The 13,722-nt window shown below is 39.0% G+C and overlaps 1 protein-coding gene across 7 annotated transcripts in view; it reads left to right on the top strand.

The window, feature by feature from the left end:
* BCL2L13 (BCL2 like 13) overlaps nt 1–13,722 on the top strand; it is a 92,875-nt gene that overhangs the window by 25,025 nt on the left and 54,128 nt on the right. For 4 of the 7 annotated variants that reach the window (XM_025995509.2, XM_072766380.1, XM_072766381.1 and 1 more), the window contains 2 exons: nt 7,127–7,216; nt 12,102–12,258. In XM_025995509.2, the coding sequence (XP_025851294.1) occupies nt 7,127–7,216; nt 12,102–12,258 (247 nt within the window). Of the gene's footprint in view, nt 1–7,126; nt 7,217–10,443; nt 10,572–12,101; nt 12,259–13,722 lie in introns of those variants that run through there. The other 3 variants (XM_025995512.2, XM_025995511.2, XM_072766383.1) reach the window with 2 other exon arrangements.

Genomic DNA, 13,722 nt, shown 5'->3' on the forward strand with positions numbered 1-13,722 from the left:
CACCTGGCAAGCTCAGTCAGTAGAGAATGCGACTTGATCTTTGTACGGTCCTGCCCCATGTTTGGGTATAGAGATTACTTAAAAATAATTTTTTTTAATCTTAAAAAAAATCCCCCCAAAATAAAATCATGGAGCCCTACTCTAGACCTATTAAACTAGATGCTTCATGATGGGGCTTGGGAATCTGTATTTTTAATATATTTGCTCAGTAATTTTAATGTGCATTCAGTTTGGAGACCCATAGATATAGGAAGTATTTTGCTCTGCCCATAGAACTATTCTAAACTTGTTGATCTGACACTCACTTTGAAAGCTCTGTGTGTATTTCAGGGCTGGAACATGATGATTGCTGACTCACTTGACTCTTGATTTGACACTGAAGTGGATGGGATTTGGTGTGCTAAAGTCTGTTTATCTTTGAAATATTTTTCTCTGGGTTTATAGTGGGGGATTTATGCTGCGTGGTGCTACTGCGTAGCTTTTTGCTTTTGAAAGTCTGGGGTGGGGGCATTGATTAAATGAAAATCACTGAATCTGTCTAGGTCATTGGTTAGCTAAATAAATAGCCTTTTGTGTCCTGACAGCAGTAGACTTTTTCTGGTTTAGGTTTTCCACATGGCTTATTATCAAGTATGACAACTTGTCGTGTGTAATCAGCATCACATTAGTCTCATGAGAATAGACACTCCTTTAATCAGCTGCTTTTCTTTAATCTGGCGGGTAAGGCATATGGTAACCAAGACATTATTTTTGTTTACTTTGTGGCATGGGGGTAGTATTGGTGGTGGTGTGATTGGGTATGTAGGTGTGTATATGTTTTAGGTATGTAGATTTTTCCAAAAAGAGACAAATGGCAGATAAAACACTCATGTATTCCTTATTTTTCACTGTATATAAAAGATTATCATGTTTCAGAATTCAGTAATAATTTTACTTTTCAGAAGATCTAATTTTTTTTTTTAAGATTTTATTTATTTATTCCTGAGAGACACAGAGAGAGGCAGAGACACAGGCAGAGGGAGAAGCAGGCTACCTGCAGGAAGCCTGATGCGGGACTCGATCCCAGGACTCCAGGAATCACACCCTGAGCCAAAGGCTCAATCACTGAGCCACCCAGGTGTCCAGAAGATCTAATTTCTTAAAGATTTTTAAGTAATTTCTACACTCAGTGTGGGGCTCAAACTCACAACTCATAAGATCAAGAGTCAATGGACTGAGCCAGCCAGATACCCGAGAAGATCTACTTTCTAATTTTGTTTTTATAGGATTTATTTGAGCCTGGGCAAGTCATTTCAACTTCTCTAAGTCCCATGTTCTTCATATAATGAGGAACTGGATGGCCTTTATTTTACAGATCTTCCCAAATCTTTTTTTTTTTTTTTTTTTTTTGTAATCTTCCCAAATCTAAAATTGATTCAGGCATTGACTAAAACTCTCAAATATAAGCATGGAGGATAATAGTTGAGGTCTTATTCTTAACATTCCTCTTTTATAATATTCTCTATCACAATTCCGTCACCATAAATAGCTTTCAAAACATTGTCTCTTAATATGATTCTGGATTAAAGCTAAAGAAATGACACCAAAATGCAGCCCAGTTAAAACAATTAGTTAACATTGTATGGGGACCTACATTACATGTACGTACTTCTCTGATGATCCAGCTTGCTTCTGAGGATAAAATCTAGAATGCAGAGAAATGGAGGAATTACCTCTCATGTCAGACTAAAAAACAGATTCAGGGCACCTGGGTGGCTAAGTTGATTAAGCAGCTGACTCTTGATTTCAGTTCAGGTCATGATCTCAGGGTTGTGAGATCGGGTGAGCTTTGTGTGGGGCTCTATGCTCAGCAGGGAGTCAGTCGCTTGAGATTCTCCCTTTCCCTTCGTCCCTCCCCCTCAACTAAGTAAGTAAGTAAATAAATAAAAAAGTAAATTAAAAAAAAACCTTAAAAAAAATAAAAAAGAAAAAAAGATTTGGGATGCCTGGGTGGCTCAGTGGTTGGGCATCTGCCTTTGACTCAGGGCATGATCCCGGGGTCCTGGAATTGAGTTCCACATCAGGCTTCCCACATGGAGCCTGCTTCTCCCTCTGCCTATGTCTCTGCCTCTCTCTGTGTGTCTCTCATGAATAAATAAAAAAAATATTTTTTAAAAAAGACTCAACAGATTGTATTCTAATTAAGAGTCTCAAATGTTTAAGTGCCCTGTATTTTTTATTAAGGGCAAGTCAAAACAAACCAGCAGATGTTAAGTTTGAAATTTTTCTTTTTTTAAGATTTTTATTTATTTATTCATTCATGAGGGACACACAGAAAGAGAGAGGCAGAGACACAGGCAGAGGGAGAAGCAGGCTCCATGCAGGGAGCCTGATGTGGGACTGAATCCTGGGACTCCAGGATCACACCCTGGGCCAAAGGCGGGTGCTAAACCGCTGAGCCACCCAGGAATCCCCAGGTTTGAAATGTTTTTATGGAACTCAAAATGCTGACCAAAACTTTCAGCCTACTCTTTTTACCCTACTCTGAGTTGTCTTGGAAGTGTGATTGAAGGACTATCAGCAGGTAAAAGAAGGGCTTCCTCCCATTTATTTATTTATTTATTTATTTATTTATTTATTTATTTTAAATTTTAAATTTTAAATGTTTTTTAAAGATTTTATTTATTCATGAGAGGCACAGAGAGAAAGAGAGGTAGAGACCTAGGCAGAGGGAGAAGCAGGCTCCCTGCAAGGAGCCCGATGTAGGACTCAATCCTGGATCATGCCCGGAGCCAAAGACCGATGAGCCCAACCGATGAGCCACCCAGGCGTCTTGCTTCCCCCCACCTGCTTTTTTTTTTTTTTTAAGATTTTTTTTATTTACTCATGAAAGACCCAGAGAGAGGCAGAGACATAGGCAGAAGGAGAAGTAGGCTCTCTGCAGGGATCCTGATTTAGAACTTGGTCCCAGGACCCTGGTATTGCATCCTGAGCCAAAGGCAGATGCTCAACCACTGAGCCACCCAGGTGCCCAAGAAGGGTTTCTCTTAAAAACACTTTCATTCAGTTTAATTCAATGATTGGTCAAAATTCTTACGTTTTTGGGTGAAAGAGATTATTTTATTTATTTGTTTATTTATTTTTAAAAAGATTTTATTTATCCATTCATGAAAGACAGAGAGAGAGAGAGAGACGGGGGGGGGGGGGGGGGGGGGAGGGCAGAGACACAGGCAGAGGGAGAAGCAGGCTCCATGCAGGGAACCTGATATGGGACTCGATCCTGGGTCTCCAGGATCAGGCCCTGGGCTGAAGGCGGTGCTAAACCGCTGAGCCACCTGGGCTGCCCTATTGAGCATTTTCAACGTAATGGGACTTATCTCATTAGCCTTGACAACATCTCTTTGAGGTAGGTATTATTTTCCCACTTTACATAAGGAGAGAAGCTTAAGAAGGTTATTTTCCTAAGGCCATGTGTAGTGATGAGCTGGAATCTTGATACCAAAGCTTATCTTCCACTTTATTGAGCCGCCTTCCAGGAAACCAGAGGGAGAGAGGTAATTTCATTGAAAGAAGTAAGATTGACCTCAAGTTAATTTCCCCAGTCTGTGTTTGCCTTGTTTTAATAATGTCACACAATATGTGCTGTGGGTCACTTTACCTAGTGTAGTTACATTACTCAGTGTTGTTGTAGAGCCATCTAAAAGTTTACAAATTACTTCTAAAAGGAAAACCTATTAGGGGCATTTGCGTGGCGCAGTTGGTTGAGTGTTTGGCTCTTTGATCTGATTTTGGATCAGATCATGATCTCAGGATCATTGGATCGAGCCCTGTGTCAGGCTCTGTGCTCAGCTCAATCTGCTTGTCCCTCTCTGCTCCTCCCCTATCTCGTGCTCTTTCTCTAAAATAAGCAAAATCTTAAAAAATATAAAAGGAAAATCTATTCTCATTATCTAACACTACTTTTATTTATTTATTTTTTTAAAGACTTTATTTATTCATGAGAGACACACAGAGAGAGAGCGGCAGACACAGGCAGGGGGAGAAGCAGGCTCCATGCAGGGAGCCCGACACTGGACTCTATCCCGGGACTCCAGGATCATGGCCTGGGTCGAAGGCAGTGCTAAACCGCTGAGCCACCCGGGCTGCCCCCTAACAATACTTTTAATAGATTTATTAAAAGTCTGTCTCTAAGCAAAATAAGCCAGTCTCCAAAGACAAGTACTGTATGATTCCACTTACATAAAGTACATAGAATAGGGGTGCCTGGGTGGCTCAGTGGTTGAGCATCTGCCTTTGGCTGAGGGTGTTGATCCCTGGCATCCTGGGATCAAGTTCTGCATCAGGCTCCCCTCGGGGAGCCTCCTTCTCCCTCTGCCTGTGTCTCTGCCTATCTCTCTGCATCTCTCATGAATATATAAAATCTTTTTAAAAAATGTACATAGAGTAGTCAAATTGGAGAGAAAGAAGATAGAATAGAGTTTGCCAGGAGCTAGGTCGGGGGGTAGAGGGGAAGGAAGAAATGGGGAGTTCTTGTTTAATGGGTTTAGAGTTTCAGTTCTTCAAGATGTAGAAAGTTCTTGGAATGCCTGAGTGGCTCAGTTGGCAAGCACCTGACTCTTGATTTTGGTTCAAGTCGTGATCTTAGGGTCCTAGGATTGAGCCCTATGTCAGGCTCCATGTTTAGTGGGGAGTCTGCCTGAGGATTCTCTCCCTCTCCCTGTGTCCCACCCCCTGTGCTCATTCTCTCTCTCAAATTAATTAATTAATTAAATCCTTAAAAAAGGATGTAAGAAAGTTCTAGAAATGGATGGCGATGATGGTAGCACAGCATTATGAATGTAAGTAGTACAGCTGAATTGCACACTTAAAAATAGTTAAGATGGAAAATTTATATTACATGTATTTTACCACAATTTAAAAAATTAGGGGGGAGCCTATCTTTTAAAGATAGACTTTTGGGACACCTGGGTGGCTTAACGGTTGAGCGTCTGCCTTTGGCTCAGGGCGTGATCCCTGGTCCAGAGATTGAGTCTTGCATTGGGCTCCCTGCATGGAGCCCACTTCTCCCTCTGCCTGCATCTCTGCCTCTTTCTCTCTGTGTCTCTCGTGAATAAATAAATATAATCTTTAATAAAAAAGATTTTATGCTTAGGAAAATTTATGAAGATCACCTTATTCCTATGATACATTGTCTTCAAGTTTTGCATAATAGATTATGTTTATGTAATGTTTTAAAGTTTTTATGTACATAATTTCATCTAAGGTATTGAAATAGGCAGAAATGATTAGTGAAATGTCATTAAGGAAATATATTAATAATGACATTGAGGAGATCATTTGTATTATACTTCAACTAGAAATACCTAAGGAACTTTATTTTTTTTACAAAAAAAATTATTTTAAGCTTTATTTTGGTTAGTCTCAGCTCAGAAGGAAAGTGTTTTATATTACCTAAAGGAAAATTATCTTTATCAACTTTATTTATTTATTTATTTATTTATTTATTTATTTATTATCAACTTTAAATTTGAAAACTAATCAGAAAATCTGTGAAATGTTGGAACGTTCAACTTTTGTTTTTCAAAGCTATTTTAAAGCCAGAGGGATCAACTTTCTTGGTTTAGGGGAGCATGGCTGGCTCAGTCAGTAGAACAGGGACTCTATCTTGGGGTTGTGAATTTGAGCCCCGCGTTGGATGTAGATTATTTAAAAATAAAATCCTTAAAAAAAATCAAGTTTTTTGGTCTAAATTAATAAGGTCATCTTTTAATTCAGCATTTATTGGCTTGTAAAAAATGAAAACGTGAATGGCAGATCCATCTCTTTCTAAAACTTGTCAATGAGGGATCCCTGGGTGGCTCAGTGGTTGAGCATCTGCCTTTGCCCATGATGTGATCTTGGAGTCCCGGGATCGAGTCCTACTTCGGGCTCCCTGCGTGGAGCCAGCTTCCCCCTCTGCATGTCTCTGCCTCTCTCTCTCTCTCTCTCTCTCTCTCTCTCTCTCTCTGTCTCTCATGAATAAATAAATAAAATCTTTAAAAAATAAAGAAAAACTTGTCAATGGTACAAATCAGTGATAATAAATAATTGAAACAGCACTGGAAATATTCTGTATGTGAGAGGTATGGGGTGTCCTATTTGGATTCAGTGTTTTAGATGAAATGTTGAGGTTCTGCTCCAAATATCGGTGGCAGGAGAAACTAGTAGATTTTAAAGCATCTTGTCTCATTTTCTCCTTCAGAGTTCTTCCCCTTTGTTCTCTGTTCTATGCCACAGGCCAAGACCTTTTTACTACATGATAATAGCTTGTGGCCAGCTCTTATAGTTCTCTTAATTTAGAGAATACGTCTTTTGAGGAAAACAGGCCTCCTCTTGAGCTGCAGTTTACATGAAGTTGTGAAGATAAAGGGACCTTGAATATCAATTTTCGAAGACATTTATCACTGAGACAACTTCTCATGGTTCTTTTTTTTTTTTTTTTTAAGATTTTCTATTTGTTTATGAGAGATGTAGAGAGGGGCAGAGACACAGGCAGAGAGAAGAGAAGGAGGCTTCCTGCTGGGGGCTCGATATGGAACTCGATCCCAGAACTTTGAAATCACGACCTGAGCCAAAGGCAGATGCTCAAACCACTGAGCCAACCAGGCGTCCCTATGGGTTCTTTTACTATTATTACACCAAAAACGTTTCAGATATTTCCTTCCTAGTTTCCCAAACAGAAAATAAGGAGGACTGGATTAATGATTTGTTTTTTAAAGATTTTATTTATTTATTTGAGAGTCAGAGAAAGCACAAGCAGAGGGGCAGAGAGAGAGAGAGGGAGAAATAGGCTCCCTGCTGAACAGGGAGCTGGACTGGAGGCTCGATCCCAGGACCCTGGGATCTTGATTCCATGACCTGAGCTGAAGACAGACACTTAACCAACTGAGCCACCCAGGTGCCCCTGGATTAATGATTTTATATTCAGACTGACCTGAGTTGAGTTCATAGCTCCTCTCTTGTGGTGGTCTAACCTACCTAACCTCAGCTTCCTCATCTTTAAACATCTCCGAGCCCAGTAGACTTGGTAATGAGTTTTGATTTGCATTTTCTGACTTAGATAGGTAAAATGCTACCCATATTCTAATGGCTTCTCTCTCCCTCATAGCTTCACAACCCCTGGATCAAGAAGTTTTATTAAAAGTTAAAACCGAAATTGAAGAAGAGCTAGAATCCCTGGACAAAGAAATTTCTGAAGGTCTGTTTATTCTTATTTTTCTGGTTAATTAGTAGACTCAGAGTTTGATGTTGTTTACTGTTGGTTTGGTATTTACAGTAGAGCTTTTTCAACATTATACAGCTTTATTGGTATAGGATTATAAGGGTGCAACCACAAGGTATCCTTTCTCTTTCCTGAAGGATAGGTTTATAAATGTTTCCAAACTATACCTGATGGTCTTTTCCTGGTGTTAATAGACTAAGCAATCATGTTAAGGTAGTTTCCATTTCATGTTGTTTAATTTATATTGGTGTTATTAAAAATTAATATTCACATTAAAGGGGAACTGTAACTAAGTGCTTCCATTTTTGCATGTTTGTATGCTATGGATGGCTGTAAGAGTAATACACATGTAACTTTGTAGGCATGTCTTTTATACTTAATATTACACCATAAACCTTAAACACAGTTATCATTTTCTGTGCCTGGCTGACTCAGTTGGTAGAGCATTTGACTCTTGATCTCAGGGTCGTGAGTTGAAGCCCCATGTTGGGTGTAGAGCTTACTTAAAAAAACAATAATAAAATAAGTACTTAAAAAAACAGTTATCGGGATCCCTGGGTGGCGCAGCAGTTTGGCGCCTGCCTTTGGCCCAGGGCGCGATCCTGGAGACCCGGGATCGAATCCCACGTCAGGCTCCTGGTGCATGGAGCCTGCTTCTCCCTCTGCCTGTGTCTCTGCCTCTCTCTCTCTCTCTGTGACTATCATAAATAAATAAAAAAAAAAAATTAAAAAAAAAAACAGTTATCATTCTATTAACTTCATGAAATTCCATATATTGAATGAATATTTATTCAATCATTCCCTTATAATTGCGGGAAGCATTTGGGTTTTCCTTATTTTGCTTTCCATAATTAATTACATTGAATATCTGGCCCAATGATTTTTTTGTACAGCTTTATATCAAGATGTATTTCGCACATTTACCCATTTAAAGTGTACAGTTGAGGGACACCTGGGTGGCTCAGTGGTTGAGCGTCTGCCTTTGGCTCAGGGTGTGATCCTGGAGTCCTGGGATTGAGTCCCACATCGGGCTCCCTGCATGGAGCTGCTTCTCCCTCTGCCTGTGTCTCTGCCTCTCTCTGTGTGTCTTTCATGAATAAATAAAAACAAAAATCTATAAAAAAATAAAGTATACAGTTGAGTGGTTTTTGATATATTCACAGAATTGTGTAATCGTCACCACAATCGACATTTAGAACATTTTTAACATCCCAAGAAGAGATGCTGTACATGTTAGCAGTCACTTCCCATTTCTGCTCTTACCACCCTTGTCCTCATCCCTGTTCATGGCAGCCACTAATCTAACTTTCTGTCCCTGTGTTTGCCTTTATGGATATGTATGTAAGTGGAATCATACACTGTGTGGTCTTTGCTGGTTGGCTTATTTCATTCAGCATGGTGTTTTCAAGGATCATCCATGTGATAGCATGTGTCAGTACTTGATTCCATTTTACAGTGGAAGAATACTCCAGTGTGAATATACCATATTTTGTTTATCCATTCAAATGGATAAACAAAGTTGATGGACATTCAGGTTGTTTCTACTTTTTGACTGTTATGTATAATGCTGAGAATATTTTTTTTCTTTTTTTAAGGTTTTATTTATTTGTCTGAGAGAGAGAGAGAGAGAGAGAGAAAGTACAAGCAGAGGCAGAGGGAGAAGGAGAAGCAGACTCCTCCCTGAGCAAGGAGCCCAATGGGGGACTCAGTCTCTGAACCTCAGGATCATGACCTGAGCTAAAGGCAGACACTAAACTGACTGAGCCACTCAGTCACCCCAACCTTTGTCCACTTTTGATAACAGTGCTTATACATAGTAAAATGAGCAGAAGGCAGAAATGAAAAGAAAGCAACAAAGCATCACATGCAATCACTTATTAAACCCCCATATTATCTTAGACTGATTATTAAAATGGATGCTCTCAAGTTTGCTCACAAAATTATTGTGAACTTTGTAGCCATTTGCATCTTTCTTGGAGGAAAACACTTTATTTTATTTATTTATTTTTTTTAGGAAAACACTTTATAAAGAAATACACACTTTAGTAAAATTTGTAGCCTTCTAGGTGCAAACTTTAGATTAATGCAGTGAATACATTATGGAAGTTATTAGTAACTCTTGGGTGGGTGCTAGCTGCTTGCTTTACTAGGATTCTGTGCCCTACATCTTACTTGTACCTTGGAACAATGATGACTCTGCCTGTTTTTCTCCCAGTTAGAGTATGGCAGTATAACATGGAGTAAGGAAGCAGATGAGAAGCTGTAGTTTGAGCTGAGGAGAGAAGCTGTGGTTGCCTCTTTCATAGACAACTTGTATACTTGTATCACCTTCATAGTTTGAATTTTTATCCATGTACAGGAATATTAAGTTTGAAAGTTCATTTTTTAAAAAAATATTTTACTTATTTATTCATGAGAAACACAGAGAGAGAGGCAGAGACACAGGCAGAGGGAGAGAAGCAGGCTCCATGCAGGGAGCCCAATGTGGGACTCAATCCCAGGACTAGGGATCGCGCCCTGGGCCAAAGTAGAAGTCCTCAACCGCTGAGCCACCCAGGTGTCCCTGAAAGTTCATTTTAAAAAGGGAAAGAGGGGCGCTTGGGTGGGTTAGTTAAGCAATCTGCCTTCAGCTCAGGTCATGATCCTGGGGTCCTGGGATTGAGTCCCACATCAGGCTCCCCACTGAGCAAGGAGTCTGTTTCTCCCTCTTCCTTTGTCCCTCCACTTGCTCATGTACCTGCTTGCTCTCTCTCTCAAATAAATAAAATCTTTTAAAAAAAGATAAAAAGGGATTGAATTACGGAATTGTTGAATCATGTGTTGTATACCTAAAATTAATGTAATACTATGTTACCTATATTGGAATTAAAATTAAAAACTTTTATTTTTTTTTAAGATTTTATTTGAGAGAGAGCACAAGGGGGGGTGAGGGGAACTTAATAAAAAGCTTTTTAAAAAAGGGAATGAAATTAATTGACTCATCCTGTCAGATGGAATAAGCTGATTAGAATCTGGTTGAAGAAGTGCCATATCTATAAAGGTAAAAATGAAATCTTAAAAAAAAATACTAAGAGTGGGATAATAGAGCCAAGAGTTGCTTTCCATATATCATTCTTGTATGAAATTGGTATGTAGTAACATACTAAATTGGCTTGTGTATTTTATTTTTTTATTATTTTTTATTTCCTTTTTTTTTTTAAAAGATTTTATTTATTCATGAGAGATACAGAGAGAGAGGCAGAGACACAGGCTGAGGGAGAAGCAGGCTCCCTGTGGGAAGCCCGATGTGGGACTTGATCCCTGGACCCCTGGATCACGACCTGAGCAGAAGGTAGTTCTTCAACCACTGAGCCCTTGCTTGTGTATTTTTTATTTATTTATTTATTCATTTATTTATTTATTTATTTATTTATTTATTTATTTATTGCTTGTGTATTTTTTAAAAAATATTTTTGAGGGAGAGACAGCAGTGAGCACAAGTGGGGAGGAGGGGAGAGGAGGAGGGAGAAGTAGACTCCTCACTGAGCAGGGAGCCCCTTGCAGGGCTTGATCCCAGGACCCTGGGATCATGACCTGAACTGAAGGCAGACACCCAACCAGCTGAACTACCCACGTGTCCCTGTGTATTTTTTTTTTAAGATTTAATTTATTTTTTATTTTATTTTATTTTTTTAAAGATTTATTTATTCACAAGAGACACACAGAGAGAGGCAGAGACATAGGCAGAGGGAGAAGCAGGCTCCTTGTGGGGAGCCCGATGTGGGACTTGATCCCTGGACCAAGGATCACGCCCTGAGCCAAAGGCATATCCTCAATCACTTAGCACCCAAGCGTCCAAAGATTTAGTCTATTTGTGTGAGAGAGAGAGCAAGAGCAAGAGCACATGTAAGTGGGGGGAGGGGCAGAGGGAGACAGAGATTCCACATTGATCATGGAGCCTGACACCCACAGGCTCTATCCCATGACCCTGAGATCATAACCTAAGCCAAAATCAAGAGTTGGATTCTTAGAAAAAAAAAAAAAGAGTTGGATACTTAATCGACTGAGCGACCCAGGTGCCCCTTGGCTTGTATATTTTAGCATGTCAGTTTTGTCTTTTCGTTCTCCTAAAACTAAGGTTTTCCATAAAAATCTTTCTTTTAAAAAAAATCTCTAAACTAGGACCTATTAAGCATTGTGTTCCAGGAAAGATTAATATCTCATAATGATTGTCTTACCTTTTTAAGTGGCTTTTAAGTGTCTTAATCCCCTGAGTTATTTTTATTTTTATTTTTATTTTTTTTAAATAATTTTTATTTATTTATGATAGAGAGAGAGAGAGAGAGGCAAGACACAGGCAGAGGGAGAAGCAAGCTCCATGCACCGAGAGCCCGATGTGGGATTCCATCCCCGGTCTCCAGGATCGCGCCCTGGGCCAAAGGCAGGCGCCAAACTGCTGCACCGCCCAGGGATCCCCCCTGAGTTATTTTTAAATACCTTTTTTTCCCTAAAGATTTTATATATTCATGAGAGACACAGAGAGAGAGACAGAGATATAGGCTGAGGGAGAAGCAGACTTCCCACAGGGAACCCGATGTGGGATTTGACACCCAGACTGGGATCATGCCCTGAATCAAGGGCAGCTGCTCAACCACTGAGCCACTCAGGCATCCCGATCCCCTGAGTTTTAATAGCACAACTTTTTTCCCCAAAAATTTTAAGTTTTTTTTCCAGGTAATCTCTATACTCCCAGTGTGGGGTTTGAAATCATGACCCTGAGATCAAGATCCCATGTTCTTCCAACTGAGGCAGCCAACTGTCCCTGTAGCACAATTCTTGATATTATTTATTAAAATAGGTTTTTCTTTTACTCTATCTTCAGCTTTCACCAGCACAGGCTTTGACCGTCATACTTCTCCTGTGTTCAGCCCTGCCAACCCAGAAAGCTCAGTGGAAGACTGCTTGGCTCATCTTGGAGAAAAAGTATCACAGGAACTGAAAGAGCCTCTGCAAAAGGCATTGCAAATGCTCCTCAGCCAGTGAGTTACTACCATTGCTGAGTGGGAGCATGATTCTCTGAGTAGTCTCTGGATTTCTCTTGCAGCACTGGGTTGATTAAGGCTTTGTTTTAGGTGAACAATGTCACTTCTCACTTTACTTTTTCTTTCTTTGCTTTTTGTTTGTATTTTGAGTGACAGCTTTTACATCAAAGTGGTGATTTAACAGTTCCGACATGGATTTGATAATTTGTGTTTACTTGTTGAACTCTTTGGTTTCAGCAGCTGTTTTCACTGCTTTGTAAATGTAAATAGGAGCTATTTCACTTGTTCTGACCACTTTTTACTATCATTCTGTCTAGGGGCCAATATAAATATAATGGTTATGGTTTTATGCATTGCAATGTGCAGTTAACATCATTTTAGGTATCTCACATGTTGCTAAACTTTGTGATTGCACATCTGTCTGGAATTGCTGCCACATTCGTATAGTGGGACCTTCTCTACTAACTATGGTTTTGACTGTTCAAGCTAAAGGCAAGAAGCTCGAAGTGAAAGCACATTAAAATAGAACCAAGTCATTTAATGTAAATCTTAAAAATTTTTTTCCTCTAAATCTTAACTTAGAATCATTAAGGAATTGGTATGAATTAGAAAAAAATTTGTTTTAATGAAGAATGACATCTAAAACAGGATGAAGACTGTTTTCTTCACTATAAAGGGTCAGATGCCAAATTACTGGTGTAGGTACAGGTAATTCCTTACTTTCATATCATATGTAACCATTTGTTAGAGGGAAGAAGTTTGAGTTTAAGGAGAATTTGGTTTGTTTCTATGTGTCCTGGTGACATTAGCAAATATAAAAATCCAAATTATGTATAGGATACTGAAATGAAAATTGTATTTGGACTTTCTTAACTGTATACATAGGAAAGTTTAAAAGAATCTGAAGAGATTACGAGTGTCTAAAAATAAAACTTAAATAGGAAATTTGGATGTACAGCAGTGGTTTTTAGTGTTCTGTGAAGCATAGGGTACCCGAGATGGTGAGGGACAGGATGAGTGGGTGCCATGCTTCTTACATCAGAAGAGCTATATTTTCATATATATATATTCCATTAAGATTTGAAGAAACCTACTGTTTTGCCAAAAGAAAAAAACTTGTAAGAGCTATTGGGACTGGAAATAAAATAACTGAGAAGTAGAAACCAAATATTCTGTTTCCAATTTTGGTACAAACTATTTGTGGTTTTAAGCAAACCATTTCATTTGATATCTGAATTTCCCCATCTATTAATTTTAACTTTACTGGGATATTATAAGCTCTCTGAAGAACAGTATCATTTAGGTTATTAGGTGTTTTTTTGGGCATCCTTTTAGTAATTTATAGGAAAAATTGATATCTTTTCACTGAAAAGTAAATTATATTTAAAAATCCATAGTCGGGTGACTACTTGGTGGTTTTTTTCCTCCCAGACCCTCAATGCTGAGATAATTATTTCTTTT

This window comes from Vulpes vulpes, chromosome 8 (genome assembly GCF_048418805.1).
Source record: "Vulpes vulpes isolate BD-2025 chromosome 8, VulVul3, whole genome shotgun sequence".
NCBI lineage: Eukaryota > Metazoa > Chordata > Mammalia > Carnivora > Canidae > Vulpes > Vulpes vulpes.